We start from the raw sequence: 27,659 nt of genomic DNA, 5'->3' as shown, positions 1-27,659 counted from the left end.
TGCCAACTGCTACAAAAGACATGGAACATCCGGGGTGTTCATACACTACTGGTGAGAATGTAAATTAGTACAGCCACTCTAGAAAAATTTGGCAGTCTCTTATAAAGTTAAACACAAATGTAACATATGACTGCTGGGTATTTACCCCAAAGGAACAAATACTTCCTTTCCCATAAAGTTGGGTCCACAAATGTTCATAGGGTTTTATTCAAAACAATGAAACACTGGAAAACAACCCAGACATCTGTCAACAGTAAACAGATAAGTCATTGTACAGCCATACAAAAGAATACTATTAACAAGTAAAACTATTTATACACCAAAAAATTTGGATGGATCTTAACAGCAATCTGCTGAGTGAAACGAAGCCTATCTCAAAGGCTACACACTGTATGATTCCATTTTAACAGCATTGTTGAAATAACCAAGTTGGAGTGATGGAGTCTGACCAGTGGTCACCATGGTCAGGGGTGGGGGAAGTGTGTTACCACAGAGAGGTAGCAGGAAGATGCTTCTTTATGTTGGCACAATTCTGCACCAATTGTGGTGGGCTTTACAGAAATCCTATGTATAAGATAAAATTTCTTAAAAATATATACTAAAAACAAAAAACTTCATACAAATTAGTACATGCAAAAACCTACTAAAATCCAAATAAGATCCAGTTTACTTAACAGCACTGCATCAATGCCATTTTATTGGGTTTGATGATGTATTATGGTTATGTAACATAACATCACTGAAGAAACTGAGTAAGGGTATGTGGGAACTTGGTATATTTTGTAATTACTTGGGAGTCTAAAACTATTTCAAAATGAATTTTAGAAAAATCATTTTTAAAGTGTTTGTAAACTACCTAATGCTACTTTTAAACTTAGATAAATACATCCAGTTATGTTGGATTACATTTATGAATATATTCCTTTCTATTTTGAAATACACTGTAGACAGAGCTGAATTTAGAACCTAAGAAATGCAAGAGTGAAACATATAATAATACAAGGTGGGCACAGAACACTCCTGTATAGTATGTAACATTACAAATTAGTGTCGAGACTAGCCCATTTTAAAATTATTGAATCATTGATATGATTCAAGGTATTCTGCCCCAAAATGGACATCAGGTGTATAATAAATTTAGACTTCTGATAGAAAATTCAAGTATATGTCATTTTCGTGAGGTTTCTTTCCTTCAGAATTCTGATATTTTGCTAAAGTTACTCCATATTTAGTGGGTCCATAACCATTTTATTTCTGTGTGAATTCATGAAAAGCAATGAGGCAGAATGTTATCACTGAAATTCTGCCATTTTCACTGCCATCTGAAAATTTTTCTCCAGCATGCGTATCAGGCAACTTACTGAGGTTTTATTTCCAGGCCAAGGCTTTCCCACGATCATCATATTGTTAAGACGTATGAGCTCATTGGTGATCTATTATGATCACTGATGAGACAGGGTTTTTATTTCCATAGAAGGCTTTCCTAGTCTCTCCATTCATAGGATTTATCTTAGCATATACTTTTCAGACATATAATTAGTACCTAAAAATGCTTTCTCAAGCTTTTTCTGCATTGAATGTATCAGAGCTTTTCCTACATGTAAATTTAGACATAAAATGTGAGGTAACTGATCACTGAAGGCACTAGCACATTCTCTTCATTCATTAAACTTCACCCCTCTGCAAATTTCATATTTCCTAAGGGTGAAGTCTAGCAGCAGGCTAATCTACACTGACAATAGTCAAGTGTGCTAGGAGCACACGATGTTTAATGAGGCCACTGAACTATCTTTTTTATCCTAAACAAATTCACCTGTATATAATGAGTTCAGAGTTTCTACAAAGAATTATGTATTTTGACCTATATGTTTCTCATGTGTATTAACAAGGGTTGACAAAAGATTACCCCCAATCACTGGATTCATAGTCTATCTCTTGTATGAGTTCTTTTGAGGTACAGTGAGTGTTGAATTTGTGTTGAAGGCTTTCTCACGTTAATTGCATACATACAGTTTGTCTCCTGTGTAAATTTTCTGGTGGTAATGAGACCAATACCAATGCTGAATAGGATTTTCCAGTCAGTATATATAAAGGTTAGAAATCTCTGATGTTGGACAAAGCATATTTTCTTCCTGTAGGTGTGATCATAGTCGTCACTTTTATGGTTTGTTTCCATTATGAGTTCTTTGATGTACAAGGAGATTCCTTTTTGAGGAGAAGCCTTTTCCACAATCACTGCATACAAAAGGTTTCTCTCCTGTATGAGTCCGCTGATGAACCACTAGACGGCTTTTCACAGTGAAGCCTTTGCCACATTCACTGCAGGCATAAGGTTTCTCTCCAGTATGAATCTGCTGATGTAAAATGAGCTCTGTTTCCATGACAAAACCTATTCCACATTCACTGCATATATAGGACTTCTCTCCCATATGAATTTGTTGATGTACGATGAGATAGCGTTTCATGGTGAAACCTTTTCCACACTCACTGCATGTAAAGGGTTTCTCTCCGGTATGAGTTCGCTGATGTACCACAAGATTGCTCTTAAAGGCAAACTCCTTTCCACATTTATTGCATTTATAGGGTTTCTCTCCAGTGTGAGTTCGCTGATGTAACATCAGTCCACTGTTCACAATGAAGCCTTTCCCACATTCACTGCATCGGTAAGGTTTTTCACCAGTATGTGTTCGCTGATGCACGACCAGTCGACTCTTTAATGGGAAGCCTTTCCCACAGTCACTGCAGATGTAGGGTTTCTCTCCAGTGTGAGTTCGTTGGTGTATGGTAAGCATGCTCTTCACGGTGAAGCCTTTTCCACATTCACTACATACATAGGATTTCTCTACTGTATGAGTCTTCTGATGTACAATCAGATTACCCTTTCTGGGAAAGCCTTTTCCACATTCATTGCACACATACGGCTTCTCTCCTGTATGAATTCGCTGATGTTCAGTCAGACGGCTCTTCATGATGAAACCTTTCCCACATTCATCGCATATGTAGGGTTTCTCTCCTGTATGATTCCGTTGGTGGATGATGACATAGTGCTTTGTGGTAAAGCCTTTCCCACATTCACTGCAGATGTAGGGTTTCTCTCCGGTGTGAGTTCGCTGGTGTATAGTGAGCATGCTCTTTCCAGTGAAGCCTTTTCCACATTCACTACATACATAGCATTTCTCTCCAGTATGATTTCGCTGATGCAAGATGAGATTACGTTTCCCTGGGAAGCCTTTTCCACAGTCACTGCATACGTAAGGTTTCTCTCCTGTGTGAGTTCGCTGGTGTTCAATCAGACGGCTCTTCGTGGTGAAGACTTTTCCACAATCACTGCATATAAAAGATTTCTCTCTCTCGTGAATTCTCTGATGTTCATTCAGCCTGGACTTCCGGGAGAATACTTTTGCACACAGACTGCATCCATAAGGTTTCTCTCCTGTATGAACTCTCTGATGATCAGTGAGCTGAGACTTCTTAACAAAGGCTTTCCCACATTCACTGCATATATGGGCTTTCTCTATGTTGTAAGTTATTTGGTGCTTAATGACTTGGGACTTAGTGCTGATGGGTTTTGCACTTACAGAGCATTTAACTGGAGAATGACATTTTTCATGTTTACCAAACAGAAATGATTTCCCATCTCCATTACATTTAGTAGAGTTTTTAATTTCATAGTTTTGGCTCTGGATGACTAAACTTAAATTTGACTTCAAAGTTTTTATATAGAACTCAAACATATCATGATTTTGCTTGGAAGAGAAATAACTTTGGCTTTGAGGAACAGGATTTCCAAATGTATTACATTCCTGGTATTGTTCAATACCTTTCAGCATTTTTTTATTTTCCCAGTCAACCTGCAGATGATTACCAACGTTGCCAGTTTCTAGGAAAGAAGAAAATAATGAATCCTTTTTATTCCTGTTTGGAATAAAATTGGTTAAAAAGTTCCTTGGTGTTTTGAAAAAATCATACTTTAGTGGCAACCTTATGATAACAGTATGAAACAAACACCCCCTGTATAAATGTTCCTTATTTCTTACACATTGGTAAAACCAAAGTAATACAGGGACTTCCCTGGTGGGCCAGTGGTTAAGACTCTGTACTTCTACCGTAGGGCACATAGGTTTGATCCCACATGCAGTATGGCCAAAAATTAAAAAAAAAACACACACACACCAAAAAAAACACAAAGATTTCTTCTTGAGCTGAGGCCTGGAAGGTAGGATTCCACAGCCAGGGAAGTGAAAGGGATTTGTGACAGGGTTCAAAGGAGTGAGTTATAAAATCCAAGGAAGGAGAAAACAAGGCAAACAAAAATCAAGATGTGAAATAAAATCAAGGATCAGATCTCAGGAGCGAGAACGGGTATATTTCCCTCTCAAGGCCTAAAAATTCTCTTATGGGAGAAAACAATGCAGAGGCACAGTTTCTGCATTTTCAGACACCCCCCAGCCTCTTCTCCCTGTCTAGCTCAGGACATCTGCAGTTACCAACCAGTTCTCACTCACCTGGCCAGGTGTGACTGTGGATTTCATCTTCTGTCATCCATTGTTCTTCCCCTTGTTCCAATTTGGACAGCACATCTGATTTGCTGACTCGATACCCTGATCATGGGAAATGATAAAAGACTTAGTCCCACTGAATTGGGCTGGGGCTGGTCAAGACAGGAGGATTTTACATTTGAGGGATTGGTTTTCACATCTGCCAAGCACAGGCTTTGCACTCAAGAGAAGCTCATGGGATGTTATCATATGATGATATCTTTGATCTCCACCCCTGTTTTCTGGCAGAGAGCTTCTGCAGCCCTGGTGGTTCAGGGGCTTAGACTCCAAGCTCCCAATGCAAAGGGCCTAGGTTTGATCCATGGTCATGGAACTAGATCCCATATGCTGCAACTAAAGATCCCACATGGCACAATAGAGCTTGAAGATCCTTTTTGCCACAACTAAGACCTGGTGTGTGTACTAAGTCACTTCAGTCATGTCCGACTCTTTGTGAACCTATGAACTCTAGCCCGCCAGGTTCTCTGTCCATGGGATTCTTCAGCATGAATACTGGAGTGGGTTGCCATGACCTTCTCCAGGGGATCTTCTGACCCAGAGATCAAACCTTAGTCTCTTGTATCTCCTACATTGGCAGGCGGGTTCTTCACCACTAGAGCCACCTGGGAAGACCTGGCACAGCTGAATAAATACTTTTAAAGTTAAAATAAAGATGAAGCCCTTGTAATTTCCTATGTGAGAGGCATGGCAGAAACCTCTTTTGTTACAGCATTTGGTTTAAATTCCAGTTCTTGGCACAAGTGTCTTCTGTGTGCTAATAAGATGACTGGTGGCTAGGGGCCCTAAGAAGTTTAAGAGTGGAAACTGGCTGCCAGAAAAACCAAGGCATGAACAGAAGGTTAGAAATTTCAGCTCCTCCCACCCCTGCCAAAAGCTTCCCTGATAGCTCAGTTGATAAAGAATCCACCTGCAAAAAAAAAAAAAAAAAAGAATCCACCTGCAATGCAGGAGACACCAGTTCAATTCCTGGGTCAGGAAGATCTGCTAGAGAAGCTATCAGCTAACCACCCCAGTATTCTGGCCTGGAAAATTCTGTGGACTGTATAGCCTATGAGGTTGCAAACAGTCGGACATAACTGAGCAACTTTCACTTTCTTTCACTTTTCATCCCTGCCACACAGAGAGAGGGGACTGGAGACTGAGTTAACCACCCACAGCCAGTGATTTTAAAAAACATGCCTACACAATGAAATCGGCATAAAAAACCCTACACAACCAGGTTGGGGGAGCTTCTGGGTTGATGACCACATCAAGGTGACACACTTGGAGCACTCATGGAAGGACCATGATCCCTCCCTCTTAACTCTGCCCCTGGCATCTCTTCCATTTGGCTATTCCTGAGTTTTATCCTTTATAATAAACTGGTAATGGTAAGTAAAGTACTTTCCTGAGCTCTGTGAGCCATTCTAACAAACTGTCAAGTGCTGAGGGGTTGGGCATGGGGATGCTTGATTTTTTTTTTTAATGTAATTTAAAAAATTTTTTGGCCATGCCCCGTGGCATGTGGGACCTCAGTTTCCCAACCAGGGATCAAACTTGTGCTCCCTGCATTGAAAGTGTGGAGTCTTAACCACTGGACCACCAGGGAAGTCCCAAAGGCTCAGTTTATAGTCAAGTCAGACAGAACTGTGGGTACCCTGGACACCTAATATGTTCAACTTACATCTGAAGTGAGCCCGTAAGCCTCTGGGGTATGATGCTGAATTTGGGTGGTTAGTGTCAAAAAAGGGTTGAATTGCGGGACACCCAGGCTGTACCTGGAAAGTAGGAGAATTGGTTACTAGCATAGAAAAAACCCAGACATTTGGTGTCAGTCGTGTTGGGCATAAAAACAGTTCATGGCACATTGTATATACCCTTTTATCAGGAGCTAGAAGAGGCAATGAGAATCTGCCATAGGGTACTGCAGTGATTTCAAAGTTTAAGCAGCTGAGAAAATAAAGGCAACTGACTGGGGACCCTCTGAAGGACCCAAGGGAGCTGTCCTCACCCATGGACACCAGGTTGCTATAGTTCTCCAGCATCACATCCCGGTACAGGGTCTTCTGAGCAGGGGCCAGGAGCTGCCACTCTTCCCACGTGAAGTCCACAGCCACATCCTTGAAAGACAGGGTTTCCTGGAGTAATAGATTCCTGGTTTAATACATGTGTTTCTCTTCAATTCATTCATAAAGAATATAAAGGAAGCTATCCTGCTCATATTAAGTATGATGTTTATACCAATTCTCATGTGTATGTTTTTTTAAACACACCACCAAGCAATTGTCTGACACCAGCTGTGTGTCCAACCATTCAACTCTGACATGATCAACCTGAAGAGAGGATCATGTGGCAATGGGTAAGGGCTCAGTCCCAAGTCTAAAATATGACACAAAGGAACCTAGCTACAAAATAGAGACAGACTCACACAGAGAATAGACTTATGGTTGCCAAAGTAGGGATTAGAGGAGAAATGGGTTGGGAGGTTGGGATTAGCAGATGCAAACTATTATATATACAGAATGGATAAATAAAGTTCTAATGTTCAGCATAGAGAACTATATTCAATATACTGTGACAAGCCATAATGGAAAATAGTATGAAAAAAGAATGTATATAAACGTATAAACAGAATCACTTTGGTATACAGCAGAAATTAACACAATATTGTAAATCAACTATACTTCAACTTTAAAGAGATTTTAAATAAGATATCATGGGCAAAGCTGAATGAAAAGCGACAAGCCGGGAAAATATTTTTTATAAACAAAAGAAAGAGGACTTCCCCAGGAGTCCAGAGCTTAAGAATCCATGTTTCCACTGCAGGGAGTGCAGGTTCAATCCCTGATCAGGGAAAGAAGGTCCCACATGTCACATTAAAAGAGAGAGAAAGAATCAATATATAGTGGATAGGAATGACTCATTAATTGAAGAAAAAGATAATCTTGTTAATGTAAAAATGAAAAGGACAGATATTTCTCAAGAGAAAAAAATGCAGCTGACCAGTTAACATACAAGACAGATTTCAACCCCGTCTGTTATGAGGTAAATGCAAAATATGACCAAAAAAGAAAAAAAGATTGATGAAAATTATACAATTTGATAATATCCTAGTATTAAGTGCTGTCAAAGACTAAAGGTACGGATGACCTCACACAGCCCTTACCATGTGGCAGGCACTCCTCTAAATGCTTTACATAGTTTAACACAGTTTTTTGAGTATGACTATAGACAAATGGCTCAGTGGGTAAAGAATCTGTCTGCAATGCAGGAGACACAGGAGACGTTGGTTCAACTCCTGGGTTGGGAAGATCCCCTGGAGGAGGAAATGGCAACCCACTCCAGTATTCTTGCCTGGAGAATTCCATGGACAGAGGAACTTGTCAGGTTAAAGCCCATGGAGTCACAAAGAGTCGGACACGACTGAGTGACTAAGCACAGCACAGCAAATAGACAAATGGAATTTTATACAGCTAATATTCACTGAACAATTGCAGTCATTATTCATTTGGATGTTTAAATTATATCATCTTAGGGCAACAGGATTTTCTTTAAGAGTGTAATTTTTTGTTGCACAAAACATCCTAACAGATGTGTTTATGTACACAGATATGTGCATGAACTCACATACATTTGTAAATGGACACACATCTACAGGTGTGCACGCAAGGTCAGTGACAGATACACATGTTGTTCTAACACTAGTTTCACAGGAATGACATAAATACTACATTCTTAATCCCACTTTGCCATGGTGTTGGGGTTAGATTCAGTTTATTTCTCTCTACTGAACTGGATTTTTTTTTAACAGGCTCTACAAATCCATTAAGGAATAAAGGAGAAAATAAAATAAGACATGAGTCACCTGTGCCTGGATCATATTCTCTGTTCTCTGAAAACAGTTGGCAACACAGAGGTTCTGTCTCTGTCTCTTCTGGATATTCCTGTTAATTTCTACTTAGATATCACAGCTGCCAGAGTGTCCCCAGAAATAACAATATCTAGGTCCTGGAACCCCCTCTTTCTTCATTTATATCTTGTCTGCTGTTTAAACCTGTGGGTTGAAAAGCAAAATTACTTTTAGGATTATATTTCTACTTTCTGTGCACTCATCTTAATACTACAGTCCCCAGTATTTCTGTCTCTCCATTTAGTTTCCCAGAGAATTTTACACCTCGGGCCAGTGAAACCTAATTCCCTGAATATGTGGGAGTAGCATGAATTTGATGGGGGACGTGGCCAAGGAGAATTAGCACAGCACTACATTTCAGTGGCAGGTAATTTTCAGAACAGTTATATATACGAAGCTGTCCAAGCATTGAGAAACTGTAAAATTCTTCCTTTAAATTTTGTTGCCCTGACACCTCTTTAAAAGTCTTCATATCCCTTGTTTAAATACATGTTCAACATGAGAGCCAATGAGCAAATCAGAAGAATATAAGCTATACAATCTTGAGAAAGAAGAATGGAACTGGAGGAATCAACCTGCCTGACTTCAGGTTATACTACAAAGCTACAGTCATCAAGACAGTATGGTACTGGAACAAGACAGAAACATTGATCAATGGAACAAGACAGAAACATTGATCAATGGAACAAAATAGAAAGCCCAGAGATAAATCCACGTACCTATGGACAACTTATCTTTGACAAAGGAGGCAAGAATATACAATGGAGAAAAAAAAGACAATCTCTTTAACAAGTGGGGCTGGGAAAACTTGTCAACCACTTGTAAAAGAATAAAACTAGAACACTTCCTAACATCATACACAAAAACAAACTCAAAATGGATTAAAGATCTAAATGTAAGATCAGAAACTATAAAATTCCTAGAGGAAAACAGGCAAAACACTCTCTAACATAAATCACAGCAGGATCCTCTATGACCCACCTCCCAGAGTAATGGAAATAGAAGCAAAAATAAACAAATGGGACCTAAATAAACTTAAAAGTTTTTGCACAATGAAGGAAACTATAAACAAGGTGAAAAGACAGCCCTCAGAATGGAAGAAAATAAAAGTAAATGAAGCAACTGACAAAGAATTAATCTCAAAAATATACAAGCAGCTCCTGCAACTCAATTCCAAAAAAATAAACGACCCAATCAAAAAATGGGCCAAAGAACTAAACAGACATTTCTCCAAAGGAGACATAGAGATGGCTAACAAACACATGAAAAGATGCTCAACATCACTCATTATCAGAGAAATGCAAATCAAAACCACAGTGAAGGACCACACCAGTCAGAATGGCTGCTATCAAAAAGTCTACAAACAATAAATGCTGGAGAGGGTATGGAGAAAAAGAAACCCTCTTACACTGTTGGTGGGAATGCAAACTAGCACAGCCATTATGGAGAACAGTGTGGAGATTCCTTAAAAAATTGTAAATAGAACTGCCATATAACCCAGCAATCCCACTGCTGGGCATACACACTGAGGAAACCAGAAATGAAAGAGACACATGTACCCCAATGTTCATCGCAGCACTGTTTACAACAGGCAGGACATGGAAGCAACCTAGATGTCCATCAGCAGATGAATGGATAAGAAAGCTGTGGTACATATACACCGTGGAATATTACTCAGCTATTAAAAAGAAATTTATAAAGATGGTAACAATGACCCTATATGAGAGACAGCAAAAGAGACACAGATGTAAAGAACAGACTCTTGGACTCTATGGGAGAAGGCGAGAGTGGAATGATTTGAGAGAATAGCATTGAAACATGTATATTATCATATGTGAAATAGATGGCCAGTCCAGGTTGATGCATCAGACAGGGTGCTTAGGACTGGTGCACTGGGACGACCCTGAGATATGTTATGGGGAGAGAGGTGGGAGGGAGGGTCAGGATGGGGAGCACATGTACACCCATGGCTGACTCATGTGAATGTATGGCAAAATGTATTGTAATTAGCCTCCAATTAAAATTTTTAAAAACCCACAAAACTTAAAAAAAAAAAAAAAAAAAGAATACGAGCTATAAATACAAAAAACAATTCAAAAATATAAATACTGGGGAAATGAATAAGGCAGTCAACTTGCAGGAAGGAGAATAAAGACAAAATTTAAAGGGACTAGAAAACTGGTGGGTCAGGGACTCGGACCTGAAGTTTTCGGGGAATGTTAAGTTCGGTAGCCAAAGTCTGAGGTAAACACACGAACCTACCAGGGCTCCTGAGCCTCCAAGCCTTCTGCGTCACGAATTTCTGCACGAAATACAGTGACCGTTACCCTCCCCCCGCCCACCTGACTAATACCAAACCAGGTCAGATACACACGTATACTGACCTCCCTTAATGGTTCCTCGACTTTGAGCTCCGAATTATTCGAAAATCCGAACAAGACGCCGCATTCACTGACAATCTCCACCGCACTAGTTGTCATCCGCCAAGACGCTAAACCCTGACCTCAGGACTCTCAGTAGTTGATCTGTTCAGACTTTTAATCGGTAACCACCAGAGCCCATGACTGACCCTAAAGACACCCTGATCACGGACGTTCAGTACACGCTCCCCTCAAAAACAAAATCAAACCGCCACCCGCCCTCGTGCTACATTCAAGGGCTGGAAGAAGCCACTACCCACCTAAAGGCCGACAGACCGCCCCCATCCCCGCCCTTCTTACAGCCAGACCCACAAACCCACCTGGTTCTCTCCTGAACCTGCAGCCACCTCTTCATGGCCTAACTTTCTTCCCTAAGCTTCTTTCACTTCTGGTCCCCTCGCCCAGCCGCCTCTACCGACACCAACCGTCAAGGACCAGCGGCGTTTCTACAGCGTTTCTATGGTGAACGATAGGGCGTTTCCGGCATTTCCTTATGAGCTAATATATCCGCGCCACCACTGCCGCCTCGGGACCCTGGGGGCCGCCATCTTTGCGCATCTGACGTAAAGACAGCGTACGGGTCTGCTGAGAAACCACGGCTGATATTCTAATTCCTGGCCCAAGGAAAATGGGGCGATTTTAAGAGGTTCGAGCTCATACAAAGCAATCATGACGTTGAGGGTAAATTCGTATGAATGGACAGGGCCCGCTTAAAACAAAAACTGGAGGCGCTCTGTAGCCATTGGGCAGGAGCACCATGGAAGCAGCCATCTTAAAAGAGGTTCAGTGTCCGTACGCAGCGCAAGTGCTATGTGCGGGGCGGGGCTAGGCGTGGAATTGTCAGGTTAAGCGTTGGAGGAAAACCGAGGTTTGGGAAACTGATTAGTATAGCGATCACGATGTGAATAGGAACAGTGGACGTTGTGAGCCACTTCTCAAGTGAGCTAATTACACGGCCGAAATACAAAACTTGGCATATCCTAGGCAGCACAGGGCAGCCTTCTGTCACTATACATTAGCCTGCATTCTTTTCATAAAATTAGTACTGTATGCTCTGGCTTCTTTCACATAGCATAATTGTTTTGAAATTCATCTTTACTAAAGTATCAATAGTTCGTTCCTTTTTGTTGCTTTAGTATTCATTGTTGGATATTCCAAAATTTAATCATTCACCAATGGGTGGACCTTGGAATTGGTTCCAGTTTTTTGGATACTGCAAATAGAACTATGAACATCCGTGTACAAAAATGACCAGTACAAAAGAACTGGTTTTCCCACAGTCCTGTGCATCTTCGTCACCTCCCCAAGAAGTCTTTGCCAGTCATTTACAGGGATACTACCCATTTTACGCCCTGCTCCAGTTCATATTCCTCCCATCACCCCAGCCCTAAGCTCAAAGACTCACTCACCCTGAGGAAACAGATCTTGAGAACACAGGCTGTGGCACAGAGCTCAGGTTCATCCTTTGGCTTCAATATGTTTAACCCTATACGCCAATGCCATAAACAATTCTCAGAAAGTGACTGACAGTCATGTAACCACAGGTCATAGCAGGAAGTTAGTTCCATTTTCCAATATTCCCTAAGATGACAATAATTTGCAAGAGGGGCTCAGGAGTCACTGAAAGCTATTCTACTCAGAGTGAGGGTTCATAACAGCTAAAGGATACAGATTAACATCAGGCAAGGGAAGAGACTGGAAGGGTAGAGTCTGGGGAAGTTCCAAATGGAGCTTCCAGCTCCCTTTCCAACAATGGAATCATGGGCAGTGTGACTTTTCCCCCCTTATTTTTTAACTGAAGTATAGTTGATTTACAATGTTGTGTTAGTTTCAGATGCACAGCAAAGTGATTCAGTTTTACATGGTGTTAGTCGCTGAGCAGTGTCTGACTCTTTGCAACGCTGTGGACTGCAGCCAGCTAGGTTTCTGTGTCCATGGGATTCTCCAGGCAAGAATACTGGAGTGGTTTGCCATTCCCTTCTCCAGATCTTCTCAACCCAGGGGTCAAACCCAGGTCTCCAGAATTGCAGGCAGATTCTGTACCATCTGAGCCACCAAGGAAGCCAGAGTTTGACATATACATAATAAATCCTTTTAAAAAATATTTTAAAAAATTGAAGTATAGTTGATTTATGTTGTGTTAGTTTCAGATATATAGCAAAATAATTCAATTATTCATATATATTGGGCTTCCCAGGTGGTGCTAGTGGTAGAGAATCCACCTGCCAATGCAGGAGACATAAGAGATGCCGGTTCGATCCCCAGGTTGGGAAGATCTGGAGGGCATAGCAACCTACTCCAGTATTCTTGCCTGGAGAATCCCATGGATAGAAGAGCCTGACAGCCTATAATCCATAGAATCAGAAAGAGTCAGACATGACTGAAGTGACTTAGCATGCACACACGTGACTATATATTCTTTATCAGATTCTTTTCCTTAATAGGTTACTACAAAATATTTAGTATAGTTCTGTCCTATACTATAGGCTCTTGTTGATTATATTTTTTATTTGGCCACACCTTGAGGCTTGCAGAATAGTAGTTCCCCAACCAAGGATGGAATCCGTGTCCCCTGCAGTAGAAGGGCAGAGTCCTAACCACGGGACTGCCAGAGAATTCCCATGGTTATCTATTTTATATGTAACAGTGAGGGTTACTTTCCAAACATAAATGTGTTACAGCAGGCAGGCAGGGGGTATCACCAACCAGGGAAGCTCCCCTGAACCCCAATGTCCAGTCTTTATCTGAGGCTGGATCCCAGCAGCCTGGAAGGAAACCCACAGGCCTGATTTTAGTTTCCAGTCCCTGCAGAGGTCCACTGACACCATGGGATCTATAGTTTCCACCCTATATCAGTGTGGGTGTGGTTTTTCCTTTTTCCCTTGCTGATTTTAGTATCTGTCCTATTATACATGTAACCTTGAGGATAACAAGTTTTCTGAGTTCTATCAGTCTTTCTAGCAGATTATCAGACCTGAGGGTGGTCTTGGGGACCCCCCAACACAATAGTGAAAGTGAAAATCACTTAGTTGTGTCCAACTCTTTATGACCCCACGGACTGTAGCCTGCCAGGCTCCTCTGTCCATGGAATTCTTCAGGCAAGAATACTGAAATGGGTAGCCATTCCCTTTTCCAGGGGATCTTCCCAACCCAAGGATTGAACCCAGGTCTCCCACATTGCAGGTGGATTCTTTACCAGCTGAGCTACCAGGGAAGCCCTCCAACACAACATGGAAGGTCCTTTTTTGACAAACATGTATATATCATTACACATATTATTAAATATATACATATATATGTTGCCTTTCCTTTAAAAAAATGATATACTTGACTCATGGCTACATTTTAAAGATAGGAAATTCAAATGATGGCATATATATATTTAAATGAATAATTATTAACTCAATTTCTAGCCCCTCTCCCATCCCCATAGTATATGAGGATAAAGTAGAAAGTGCCAAGCTTCTAATCATGGTTTGGTCTTTCTGGTGACCAGCCTCACTTAGGAGATAGGCAGAAGCCCACCCAGAGTCACCTTATAAGAGCAGACATTCCTATCACCCAGGAAATTCCAAGGGGTTTAACAGCTCTGTGTAAGATGTTCCTATCACTCCCATTACTCAGGAAATTACAAGGGTTTCATGACCTTTGTGTCAGGAACCAAGAGCAGTGACCAAATACATTCATCATTATGTCACACTAAGACATTAGGATTAAATACCTCACTATTCCTTCTCTGATCTGCACATCTTATATTCTGACAGGAGGCTCGATTCAAAAAGGTTTCTTGCAATAATTCTAATCCTGAGAATCACTTTCCAGTAGGTCCTTTCCTTCAACGACAAAATAACTTTGATTGGTTAGTTCCTGGGGTCATTAATTTTTCAAATCTACATATAATTCATTTCCTATTTTGCTATGAAATGGGGACTATACCATTATGTATAAACTAACAAAGAATTTATAATCTAGGTGGAACAATGTGAACATTTTTTTTAAAAGTATCCATACCCTTTTCTATGTAAACTTAAATGAATTATTTCCCCTTTCTCTTCTAATATGTCCCTTTGAGAAGGTAACAGGCATGAAGGCCATGGATCTCCAAAGGGAGGAAATAGACTGCAAGCGTCAGAATTTTTTTATCTCCCGCTTAAGCAGCAGGGAAAAAAAATCTACAAGTGTCAGATTTTTTTCCTTCTCTATACAAAATTAAAAGGTTTCTCTTAAAATTCTGTGTTGCCATGACAATACCTGGGTCCACCTGAACTGAACTTTTCTCAAATTTTGAGCTAACCAATGCATTTTCCTTATGGAAATGTTTTACTTAAGCTAGGTTAATAAAACTATGTATTTACTTTGGAATTTGCCTTTTTTCAAAATGGTTCTACCTAAGACTAACTTTTTTTCTTTTCTTAAACCTTGGGCTGATAATAGCTCAACAAACCAGTATTCATATTAATTGTTTTATGGCTGGGGGATGACACGCCTCATTCCATCCTATCTCAAAAATGTATACTGTGGGAGAGTGGCCTGGTGAAACTCCCTCAGTCTTGAGGTGTCTCTCTTATCTGATCAATAGCTTTCTAACAGACATAAAACAGCTTGCGAAAAACTAGCAAGGGGGCACTCTTTCTGCCCCCTTCTGCTATCAGTGTCAGAAGCTTTGTCTATCGTTTTATACTTTAATAAAACTTTGTCACACAAAAGCTCTGCGTGATCAAGCCTCATCACTGGCCCTGGATTGAATTCCTCTCCTCCAGAGGCCAAGAATCCCGATGTCTTTCACGCAATAACCTTTCACCTTGAAAAGAAAATTATCAGAAATACTTCGTTCCTTATATATCCTTTTCAATTCATGTAGGTGTACACATACTTTGATTATCTTTGACTGAGGGTAAAATTACCATAGGCATGAAATCTAGCCTTAAAAAATTGCCAGCTCAAAGGTGGAAAGGATTTCCTCTTAAGTTCATCACTGTCATCATTTCTAGGTCCTAGGACAGGACCAAGTCAAGGGAAACAGTTATTAAAAAGTTTTTTTCTGGATGGTGTGTGTACAGGAAAGGAACTGTCTTCTAGAGCCACAGCTTGGCTGATAGATTATTCATGAATTTTGAGCTCTGTTCCTCCAAGTGAGATGTATAAAGTTAAGCACATCCAAACATGCTGTGTTACATTATCAGATTAAATGTATTTCGTTTCCTTTTGAAGGACTGTGATAACCTGGAACAACAAACTGAGTAAAGTTAGAACTGAAGAAATGCAAGAGCTAACCATATAGTGATCCTGAGTGGGAAAAGAAGACTCATGTCCCTTCACAGAGGGGAGTGTATGTTAGTGTTAGCTGCTCAGTCATGTCTGACTCTTTGTGACCCCATGGTCTATCCATAGGATTCTCCAGGCAAAAATACTGGAGTGGGTTACCATTTCCTTCTCCAGGGGATGTTCCCGACGCAGGGATCGAAGCCAGGTCTCCTGCATCGCAGGCATATTCTTTACCATCTGAGCTACTAGGGAAGCCCACAGAGGGGAATGTACCACATTATAACTTTAAGCGATGAAGTGCAACAGAGATGCCTTCCTTTCAATTAAGGAGTCACTGACATCAAAACTAGGCGTTTGATTCCAGGTGTACTGTCCTAGAGTGTACACTATGTATACTATTTGATATATCATGTTAAAATTGTGACAGAAATCTCTAAAAGATTCATTTTCACAGGGTTTATTTGTTATTTGCTTCATGCACTTTCTGATATTTTGCTGAAGATGTGCCATAGTTGGTGTGTTCAGAGTTTTATTTCTACATGATTTCCTCTGACAACCGATGAGGAGGAAAATACCACTGACCCATTTATTGCCTTCGGAGGTCCAACAGTTTCTCTCCAGTGTGAACTCTGACACCTACTGAAGTCTTATTTCTGGGGAAGGACTTCTCCACAGTCATTACATTTCTGCCAACTATGACCTCACGACATCTGTGACCTATGAAAGCCCTGTTAGGATCTATCTTTCCATGAGAGGCTTTCCCAGTCTCTGTGTTTATACTATTTGTCTCAGTATACACTCGCCAGCCATACAAACAGCTAGAAGGTTTTATTCAAGGGTTTTCCAGCTTGACTGAATGAGTTTATTCCTGTGTGCTTTTTGTGACAAAAATATGATGTAATTGACCACTGAGGGTGCTACCACATTCACTAGGTTTCTCTTCTGTGCAAAAACTATTATCTGCTGAGGGTGCATATCTTCCCCCTGGCTGTCCCACAAGGGTTATGTTTTCATCTTCTAGGGACTTATCACTGTGGGATGGAGTCTGAGTTGCCACAGAAGGCATCTGCACAGTCACCGCACTAACAAGGTTTTTTCTCTGTACCATATCACTTGGACGTGATGGGCTGGGATGCTTTGAGAAAGGATTTTCCAACTTGACTGAGTCACCACGTTTCTCTCTTGCATGTAGCATCCCCTTGTGATACACAAGGCATGACAAGTGGGAGAAAGTTTTCCCGCAGTCATTGCAGCCATAGGGTCTCTCTCCTGTGTGAATTCTCCGGTGTCTATTGAGACATGACTTATCCCTGAATGCTTTCCCACAGTCACTACACGTGTAGGGTTTCTCTCCTGTGTGAATTCTCTGGTGGTTAATGAGACCCGACTTGTGTGAACAGGATTTTCCACATTCGGTACATACAAAGGGAGTCTTTCCAGTGTGAAATCTCTGATGTGAGATGAGGCAGGTTTTCTGGCTGAAGCCTTTCCCACATTCAGTGCATACATAGGGTTTCTCTCCAGTGTGAGTTCGCTGATGTATCAGGAGATTGCCCTTCTGGATGAAGCCTTTCCCACATTCAGTGCATACATAGGGTTTCTCTCCAGTGTGAGTTCGCTGATGTACAACGAGATTGCCCTTCTGAATGAAGCCCTTTCCACAATCACTACATATATATGATTTCTCCCCTGTATGAGTTTTCTGGTGTGCATTGAGCTGTGATTTCCAGCGGAAGGCTTTGTCACATTCCATGCATTCATAAGGTTTTTCTCCCGTGTGAGTTCTCTGGTGTTCCATGAGCCTGGACTTCCTAGAGAATGCTTTGTCACACAGGCTGCACCCATGAGGTTTCTCTCCTGTATGAACTCTCTGATGATTAATGAGCCGAGACTTCTTGACAAAGCCTTTTCCACAATCGTCACATACGTAGGGCTTCTCACCTGTATGAGTTTTTTGATGGAGAAGCAGCCGTGACTTCTTAGGGAAGACTTTGTCGCACTCAATGCATGCATACCGTTTCTCTCCTATGTGAGTTTTCTGGTGTTCAGTCAGTCTAGACTTTCTAGAGAAAGCTTTCCCACATACACTGCATCCGTGGGGTTTTTCTCCTGTGTGAACTCTCTGATGATCGATGAGGCGGGACTTCTTGATGAAGGCTTTCCCACATACAGTGCAAACATGATGTTTATTTATCTGTTGAGTTCCTAGACACGTAATCATCTGAGAATTTGTGTTCATAGGAATTCCACATTCAGGAAGCTTGCTTTCACTGTGAAACTCCTCATGCTTTGCATGGAGGAAGAATTTCCCATCTACATTAGCCTTAACGGGGTTCTTTACTTCATAGTTTCTGTTCTGGCTGATTGAACTTAAGTTTGATTTCAGTGTTTTCCCATGTAAGTAAAGTATATCATGATTTTGCCTTAAAGGACAATGACTTTTGCTCTGATAAACAACGTTTCCAAGTGCATTATGTTCGTGACATCGTTCCATTCTTTTTGGACAACTTTGATTTTGCAAGTCCTCCTGTAGAAGACAGTCATCTTTCCTCATTTCTAGGAAAGAAGAGAAGAATGAACCTTCCCATGAACTTGGTACAGAGTGAAACTGCTTAACAAATGCCTTTGGGCAGGTGGGCTCTTTACAGACAACACTATGACCTCAGTTTAAAGAAACTCCAAGTAGAAAAGAGAACCCTCCTACATTGTTGGTGGGAATGTAAATTAAATTGGTGTAGCCACTCTGGAAAACAGTATGGAGGTTTTAAAAAACTAAAGACAGAGCTGCCATACAATCCAGCAATCCCACTCTTGGGCATATATCTGAAAAAACTATAATTTGAAAAGATACATGCACCCCTATGTTCACAACAGCAGAATTCACAATGGCCAAAACATGGAATAACCTAAATGTCCATCAGCATATGAGTGGAAAAAGAAGATGTAGTACATAAAGGAATACTACCCAGACATAACAAAAGAATGAAATAATGCTATTTGTAGCAACATGAATGGACCTAGAAATTATCAAACTAAGTGAAGTAAGTCAGAAAGAGAAAGATATGATATCACTTATATGTGGAATCTAAAATATGACACAAATGAATTTGTCTATGAAACAGAAAGACTTACAGACATAGAGAACAGACTTGTAGTTGCCAAAAGGGAAGCAGTGGATGGGGAGGGATGGATTGGGAGTTTGGGATGAGCAGATGTAAACTATTATAAACAGGATGGATAAACAACAATGTCCTCCTATATAGCAGAGGGAAGTATATTCAATATACTGTGAGAAATTATAACGGAAAAGAATATGAAAAAGAATGAAACACTTTATAGCAGAAATTAACACAAAACTGTAAATCAACTATACCTTAAAAAAAAAGAAACATCAAGTAAATATGTTTGTTATTACCTGGACAAGGGTACAACACAGTAATATAAATAAAGGGTAAAATAGGGCATAAATGAAGTTAGAGCATTCAAAATGAGCAAATAGAGATTTGGCTGCTTTGTAATTGTGAACTTATAAAGTATGCTGAGATAGTAAAATAAAATCAAGTTCTTATGAGGCTCAGACAGTAAAGAGTCTGCCTGAAACACAAGAGACCCCGATTCAATCCCTGGGTCAGGAAGATCTCCTGGACAAAGAAGTGGCAACCCACTCCAGTATTCTTGCCTGGAGAATTCCACGGACGGAGGAGCCTGGAGGGCTGCAGTCCATGGGGTCACAAAGAGTCAGACATAACTGAGTGACTAACACCTTCACTTTTACTATGAACAAAGATAGAGGGCTATTTGTTTCCAAATGATGTGGCACACTTTCATACATCCATAAATCTTTATTAAATTATGGCTATGTATCAAGCATTATGCCAGTGATGAGGAAATAGAAACAAAGTCCTTATTGAGACTGAGCATAAATTCCAGTTAGGGTAAAACTGAATATTAAACCAACAATTAAGAAGGCAGGAGCAAATTGTGAAAAGTGGTTTGAGGAAGCAATAGAGAACCAGGTGGAAAAAATTAGGATATAATCTAGAGAGAGAGAAAAAAAAAATCCAGAGAGAGAAAGAACAAGGTTCATTCATGGTTGTTATGATAAATGTAAGGAATCAAGTGTTACTCCTGATTACCTGACCTAGGCCACTGGATAGATGAGTAGTGGTTTCTAATGAGATGGGGATTATCATTGAGGTTCACAATGTTGCTAAATCAAGTGTGCATTTCAAAGCATATCAACCTTCAGGTAGGTTCTGGATATTCAAAGCAGACATGAAGAATTCAACTGAACATACAGATCCTGATAAAGGTCCTCACTGAAGACAACACTGTGGGAATCATTTGTATAATATTATATAAGGATAGGGGATAGGATGAGATATTTGGAAAAAAGTGTGGACTGAAAGTAGATGAAGGCATGGGTCGAAGTTTATAGTGTTTGTAACATTAAGACTTTGGGTTTTTTTAAAATATGTATTTATTTATTTACTTGGCTGCACTGTGTCTTAGCTGCAGCATACAGGACTTTTTTTTTTAAGTTGTAGCATGTGGGATCTAGTTCCCTGACCAGGGATCAGACCCAGGCCTCCTGCATTGGGAGCTCAGAGACCCAGCCACTGGATCAACAGGAAAGTCTCACGACTTTGAGTTTTAAAAAGCCCAGTGAGGAGCAGTCAACACTGACTATACCAACACTGATAAAGGAAATAAGCAGTCCTGTACTTTTAACTACAAGGGTTTTAGGAACTCTAAACCAGGGTCAAAGACCAAGATATATATGTATCTTATATCATAATTTCATACTAGGGAACTGGCATCTTTTTCTTTTACCCTTTGTACATGTACACATGTAATATCCAAATTGTTCCCATTTCATTGTAACAATCCCTAAGCCCACCTCTTGCTACTAACAGCATTTTCTTTCAACAGCCTACATATTCATCCTGGTTTGCATCATTTAAGGAATCCTAAAGGACCACACTACTGATCTCAGGACTCTTGACAGTTCACCTGCCATTTGTCTCAGAACTACTGGATGTACTTAACTACAGCTCACACTACTGCCACCCAATTAAAAAGTAAGACTACGTATCCAAGGATAATATAAACCAAGCTCACAATGCCACCACTATACCTCAATTACAGCTGACCCTTGAACGACATGGGGTTAGGGGTACAGACCCTCCTCAAAGTCAAGATCCAGTTTAACTTCATAAAGATCAACTTTGTAGACATCCCTCTGCAGTCAAGGATTTAAGCAACCTCAGATAGTATAGCACTCCATTATGTATTTATGGAAAAAAATTCCACATATAAGTGGACCCATTCAAACCTGTGTTATTCAGGGTCAACTCTACTAACAAAGACCAGAACAGTTAGTCTGGAAATAAAAGTTATATGACCAACATTTACTTTACTTATCCATGTACACATTCTACTTGTTCCTGTACAACTACCTCCTAAAACCGGCCTTCAAGGAGCTTCGGGCTAATCTTTCGACAGTTCCCTCAAGACTAGCATGTTTCCAACTTCACACTTTCATTCCTTGCTCTCCATCATCTTTATTCAAATCCCAGTTATGCCTTCTATATATCAGGCCATTGTGTTCTCATTCTATGTCTTATAAGCTCTATTTCACCTATATTTTGGGGTGGGGGATGCTGGGTAGGGCTGGTCACCAGAAAGACCAAACCCTGATCAGATGCTTGGAATTTTCAGTCTCACCCCCACCTCCATTCTCCAGAGAGGGGAGAAGGGCTGGAGACAAAGTCAGTGATCAATCATGCCTAGGGGGATGAAGTCTCCATAAAAATAACAAAATTACAGGATTTAGAGGGCTTCTGGGTGGCTGAACACATGGTGGTGAGGGGAGAGCATTATGCCCAGACACGTGGAAGTCCCCGCCCCTTCCCCACACCCTGCCCTGGGCACCTCCTTCATCTGGCTGTTCCTGACTTAGATCCTTTCGTAACAAACTGGTGATCTAGTAAGTGCAATGGTTCTCTGAGTTTTGTGAGCTGCTCTAACAAATGAATTGAACCTGAGCAGGGAGGGAGTCTTGGGAAGACCTGGTCTAGAGTAAGTGAGTCAGAAGCACAGGGCACAACCTCGACTTGTGTTTGGAAGTGGAGTTGAAGGGGGGTGTCTGGTGTGATGGAGCCCTTAACCTGTGGGATCTGATGCTTTCTCCAGGCAGACTGTGTCAGAACTGAGTTAAATTGTAGGACATTCTGCTGGTGTCAGGCTTCCCAGGGGGCGCTAGTGGTAAAGAATCCACTTACAAATGCAGGAGATGCAAAAGACACAGGGTAGATGGCTGGGTGGGGAAGATCCCTTGGAGTGGGAAATGGTAACCCACTCTAGTATTCTTGCCTGGGAAATCCTATGGACAGAGGAGCCTGCTGGGGTCGCAGAGTCAGACACGACAGAGCACACAAACATACAGCTGGTGTCACAGAGAACTGCTTATTATGGGGAAAAACCCAACACACATCTGGTGTCAGAAGTGCTGTGAGTGTAGCAGTGGTGTGAGAACAGAGGAGAAACACAGGAAGACCAAGGCTTTCCCAACACAGATCTATGGAGAAAAAATGGAAGGTTCCAGAGACTGCTTTAAGGGTTTATCTTTCCTCCCTCCACAATTTATATGTTGAAACCCTATCTGCCAATCAAAGATGATGTGAATGTTAGGACTGGAAATAAATATTATCCAAAGGGGCAAGAAGGTGCAGTTGTCAGAAGACAGTGCTAAAAATCTTGGGATTTCCCTGGTGGTCCAGTGGTTAAGACTCCATGCTTCCAGTGCTGGGGCCCCAGGTTCGATCCCTGGTCAGGGAACTAAAAAATTTCCCTAAAATAAGTTCTGACTGAAAAACTGTGTGGCCACAATTTTTTAAAAAGAATTAAACATCTCTCCTCAGAGAGAGGCATGGAAGGTGTAAGTTCATAGCAAGGAAATCAGAAGGAACAGTCAGGGATAAAGTGCTGGGGGCAGGACAGGAAGATTTGAGAATTCTAAAAAGAAACTTAAGAGAAAAAAAAAAATCAAGACCAAGATGAAATAAACTGGGATGAAATCCAAGAAGAGAGACACTCTTCGACACACCTAAAAGAAAAAGAGCTCTCTATGAGAGCGTCGTGGAAGCCTGGCTTCCATGTTGTCAGACGCTCATGGCTGTGACATCTGTGAATAATGAGAATTTAAGTCCTGCGGCCAACCCAGTGCTGGGGCTCTCACTCACCTGGACAGAGTTGACTGTGGACTTCGTCTTCCACAGGCCATGGTTCTCCTCGCTCCAATCTGGAGAGAGCAGCCGGCTTGCTGGCTTGATACCCTGTTCATGGGAAATGAGAGACAGACAGGTTCTTGACCTGGGTTGTGGTCTGCCAGTGTGGAGTTCTATTTTAGGAAGTACACAGTGTGTAGCTCAGTCAAGAGAAGGCTCATCTCTCAGGAAAGGGCACATCATACTCTCTAGGCTGGGACCAGAGAGGAAACTGAGACTCAGACACCACTTCAGGGCACCATGGACACTGCAGAGCTTTCAGAAGCTGAAATGAGAAAGGCCACTGACTGGGGACTGTCTGAGGGACCCGGAGGAGCTGTCCTCACCCACGAACACCAGGTTGCCGTAGTTCTCCAGCATCACTTCCTGGTACAGGGCCTTCTGAGCAGGGGCCAGGAGCTGCCACTCTTCCCACGTGAAGTCCACAGCCACATCCTCCAGCGTCAGTGATCCCTGTAACAACACAGTCCTGCTAGGGTGTTTCTCTAGTTACCGTAACAGAAGGCATGTGAAGGAAGTTGTTCTGCTCTCTTTCTTTTTACCATTTAGGCTACATCTATATTACAGAGGTGTTTTGATTTTTTTTTTTTAAACTACATTGTCATAGAAGCAAAATCTAACCATGTTCAGACCTGTCTCCCCAAATACTCTGTAACTGTACAGTCAACCAGCATTCAACAAATCAGAAGTTTCTATAAAAAGTCATCATTAAATCCTTTTGCTAAACAAGAAACATTTGCAATATAGAGTTGAACCATTTGCTACATATGTAACTTTTTTTTGAAGCAAGTACATATGTGCTAGGCACTAAGTATATTCTAGTGACACCAGGATGAACAGAACACATTCCTACATTCACCATGAATCTTTGTAACCATTACCAGAATCAACTGTGAAGAAATGTCACACACTGTAATTACAAGATACTACATACTAAATATGTATGTTAGGAGGAATAAAGACATCTTTCTAAAACATGTCCGAACAGTGAGAGACTAAGAAAGCACATTATGCAAACTAAGAAAATAAACAGCATCCTTCAAAAAACACACAAATACTTAGGCACCTATGTACATTATTTATATTTACATTACCAGTCAGATTCACAGCATATCAGATACATTGAATAGATAATAAAATGAATGGTAAGATCTGAAGAAATTACTCAAAATGCAGCACAAACATATAATGATGGACTATATATATAAACCAGAAAACAATAAATAGAGAGGATTGAGAGAGATCTCACATTCCCCAAGTCAGTTTATGAAACTGTAAATACAGTCATAGAAGGACACTATCCAAAGACCTAAGGGCTGAGCAAGATCCACCTACAAACGTCTGCACAGACACAGAGGTAGACAAACTCAGCGGCAGGAAGTACATATTCCTGCCTGTTTGTTAAGTGATACCAGGGAATTAGGAAAGAAGGCTGTGAAGAGGATTCTTATTTTTTTGCTAGATGTACTTCGTAATCACTGGAGGGTATTTTTATTATTATTATCTATTAGGCTACACCGGGTCTTCAGTGCTGCAGGATCATTTACTTGTGGCTTGTGAACTCCTGGGCTTCCCTGCTGGCCAAGCGGTAAAGAATCTGCCTGCCAATGCGGGGGACGTGGGTTTGCTCCCTGGTCTGGGAAGATCCCCCAAGCCTCGGAGCAACTGAGCCTGTGTGCACAACCACTGAACCTGTACTTGAGAGCCTGTGCTCTGCAACAATAGAAGCCACTGCAATGAGAAGTTCTCTCACTGCAATTAAGACAGCAGCCCTTGTTCGCTGCAACTAGGAAAGCCTGCACCACAATGAAGACCCAGCGCAGCCAAAAATAAATAAATTTACAAAGAAAAAAAAAGAAATGTTAAACATAAGTTGACAACAAATGTAACCCATAGGATACTCCAGTCACACACGTTGTTCCAACATTAGTCCTTCAGTGTAGATCCCGCTAACAATATATTCCTGATGCTACTTTCCCTTGATGCTGAATTTAAATCTACATTTATTTCTGCACACAAGTCCTGCTTTTCCAATTTGTTATTTTCTATTGAATTCAATTGTGCTTTACAATCCCCCCAAAACCCAATTACAGAATGATGGAAGGAATAAGACAAGCCAAAAAGTTACCTGGTCCTTGATCATTTTCTTCTGATATTGAGAACTAGCCAAAGACTAGAATGTGTCCTGAGTCTCTTCTTGGACTGTCCTCAATTTTGGGTTAGAAATCTTAGTCCCAAGGCAGTGACATCCCCATGAGTGATGATGTCCAGGAAGGGAAACCCCCTCAAGTCACTTGATGTACCTTGTATCTTGATGTATCAGGGAGCCAGGACCTGTGGGGTGAAAAGTAAATTCACTTTTGAGTGTCCATTTCCTTAGGGCCCAGATGTTTGTCATTGACATTGTCACGGACCTAATTTCAAGGTCACTTGTCCCTTTATTTGGGAACCCAGAGGCTATTACATGCTAGAGCAATAAAATAGAAGATTGTAAATGTGTGGATAGTACTTCTTCCTTCTGTGAGGTGGCAGTGGGATGACTGTGAAACGGGAGATGGGAAAGGAGAACCAGCACAACACAAAGCTCCCGCAGCAGGGGAGTTATCACAGGCCAGTTTCCAGAAAGAGAACATATAGACATGACGACGTGGACAGCTTTGCCCTGAAACCATGTGTGCTCGTGGACCTGCTGAACTGCTCCACAGTGTGAAAGAAACAAACAAAGGAAAACCAAGGGGAAAAAATTAAAGTGTGCAGATCAAGATTATTATTTGTGGATATACCCATTTAGTGGGCTTCTCAGGTGGCTCAGTAGTAAAGAATTCATCCACCAAGCAGGAGACACAGAAGACAAGGGTTCAATCCCTGGGTTGGGAAGATCCCCTGCAGAAAGAAATAGCAACCCGCTCCAGTATTCCTGCCTGGAGAATCCCATGGACAGAGGAGCCTGGTGGGATACAGTCCATGGAGCAGCAAGAGTCAAACATGACTTGGCAACAAAACAACAATAACCCATTTAGTAAAAGTATAAAAACAAGCTCAAGAAATGTGATTACAATAAAAATCACTAAATTCTACACTTAAAGCAGATAAACTGCATGATGTTTGAATTAAAAAGTTATTAGGAAAAAACTATGAGTAGAGCTCTAATTATTTGCTTACTAAAATATTTAGAGGGAAATGCATAAGTCTCTGCAACTCACAGTGAAATATACCCCCCAAAAAGTAAAAAGGTGGGTTGATGATGAATAGAAGAGTGATATATGGATACACATACAATAAAGGAAACACAAAAAAATCATGATGATAAAATCTAGGTGACAGGTGCACAGGAATTCAAATGTATAATTCTGTAATCCTTGATATACATTTGAAAATTTTCATAATAAAATCATGGGGGATGGGGAAGCCTGTAATAATGAGGCAGGGTGAGCAAAAAACAAATCTTTTCAATATAATTGCTCTTCTATGCAATAGAAAATTAAAAGTCAGGAAAAAGATCCAAAGTAAAAAGACACCATTAAGAATGGCAAAAAAGTTAAAAATCAAGATGGAGATGAGGGACAGGGAACCACACTCTTGTGTAAATGCAGAATCATAACCTGTTTTCAAAAGTGCTGACTATTTAAGCATTTAAATTCTATCTAAATGAATATACATATTGAGTGACGCCAGTCATTAATGGTATAGGTTTGTCTCTTGGCATGTTGTTAGGAATTTTTAAAAAAGAATTTTCACAGAAAAAAAAATTGTATGATACATTCATTATGAATATTTATGATAGGAAATTAAATAATGAGGTTAATTATACCAATATTTCCACAGTTTACTGGAACTGTGAAAACCAAGCATAGAAAAATGAAGACTAAAAAGTAAACTTATGAAAACTTTAAAAAAATGTGACCATTGGAGAACAGAAATGGGGTAACAGAGATGTTATTGTACTCTTTTTAGAACAACTCTGAAACGAAATATTTACAAGTGTGTGTATGCACACACACAGTAAACAAGCAGGAAAGGCAAAATCCTCATTTTTAGTAGAAACCTTACCACTTTAGATGTGCTTAGTCTTCGGTCTCCAACAACGCTCTCATTTCTACCGGTCCGAGAGGAAAAGATACAAGAAGTCAAAGGCGATTTTACAAACGAAGCCTTGGACTTGAGAAACTGAAGGAGAAAGTAACGTTTGAAACACCCACCCACCCACCAGCTTCAGCTTTCACAAACCTCTCAAAGA

The 27,659-nt window shown here is 40.8% G+C and overlaps 1 protein-coding gene and 1 non-coding gene across 4 annotated transcripts; one reads left to right on the top strand and one right to left on the bottom strand.

Annotated features, from left to right (window-relative positions):
• Nucleotides 1-132: 132 nt before the first annotated feature.
• On the bottom strand, nt 133-27,659 carry LOC136161576 (zinc finger protein 432-like). Of its 3 annotated transcripts, none has more exons than XM_065926563.1 (5): nt 11,189-11,309; nt 8,404-8,592; nt 6,550-6,676; nt 4,506-4,601; nt 133-3,880 (listed from the first exon to the last, which is right to left on the bottom strand). In XM_065926563.1, the coding sequence occupies exons 2-5, from the start codon at nt 8,416-8,418 to the stop codon at nt 2,160-2,162; spliced, it is 1,959 nt and encodes a 652-aa protein (XP_065782635.1). In that variant the 5' UTR covers nt 8,419-8,592; nt 11,189-11,309; the 3' UTR covers nt 133-2,159. The 3 variants fall into 3 exon arrangements, with proteins under 3 accessions (XP_065782635.1, XP_065782637.1, XP_065782636.1); XM_065926565.1 differs by lacking the exons at nt 133-3,880; nt 4,506-4,601; nt 6,550-6,676; nt 11,189-11,309 and adding exons at nt 23,378-23,470; nt 23,749-23,875; nt 25,551-25,756; nt 27,473-27,659 and having other exon boundaries at nt 8,409-8,592; XM_065926564.1 differs by lacking the exons at nt 133-3,880; nt 4,506-4,601; nt 6,550-6,676; nt 8,404-8,592; nt 11,189-11,309 and adding exons at nt 16,398-18,689; nt 23,378-23,470; nt 23,749-23,875; nt 25,551-25,756; nt 27,473-27,659.
• Nucleotides 22,901-22,973, top strand: TRNAW-CCA (transfer RNA tryptophan (anticodon CCA)). The gene has a single exon. It is a non-coding gene; the product is annotated as a tRNA-Trp (tRNA).

The sequence above is a fragment of the Muntiacus reevesi genome, chromosome 2, assembly GCF_963930625.1.
Source record: "Muntiacus reevesi chromosome 2, mMunRee1.1, whole genome shotgun sequence".
NCBI lineage: Eukaryota > Metazoa > Chordata > Mammalia > Artiodactyla > Cervidae > Muntiacus > Muntiacus reevesi.
Note: the sequence above shows the minus strand (reverse complement) of the source record. Positions and strands in the feature narration are given on the sequence as shown.

Coding starts and splice junctions, on each gene's coding strand:
- LOC136161576 (XM_065926563.1), bottom strand. Junction 4,602..6,549: donor TAGCAACCTGGTGTCCATGG/GTGAGGACAGCT, acceptor TCCCATGATCAG/GGTATCGAGTCAGCAAATCA. Junction 3,881..4,505: donor CCACAGTCACACCTGGCCAG/GTGAGTGAGAAC, acceptor CTTCTTTCCTAG/AAACTGGCAACGTTGGTAAT.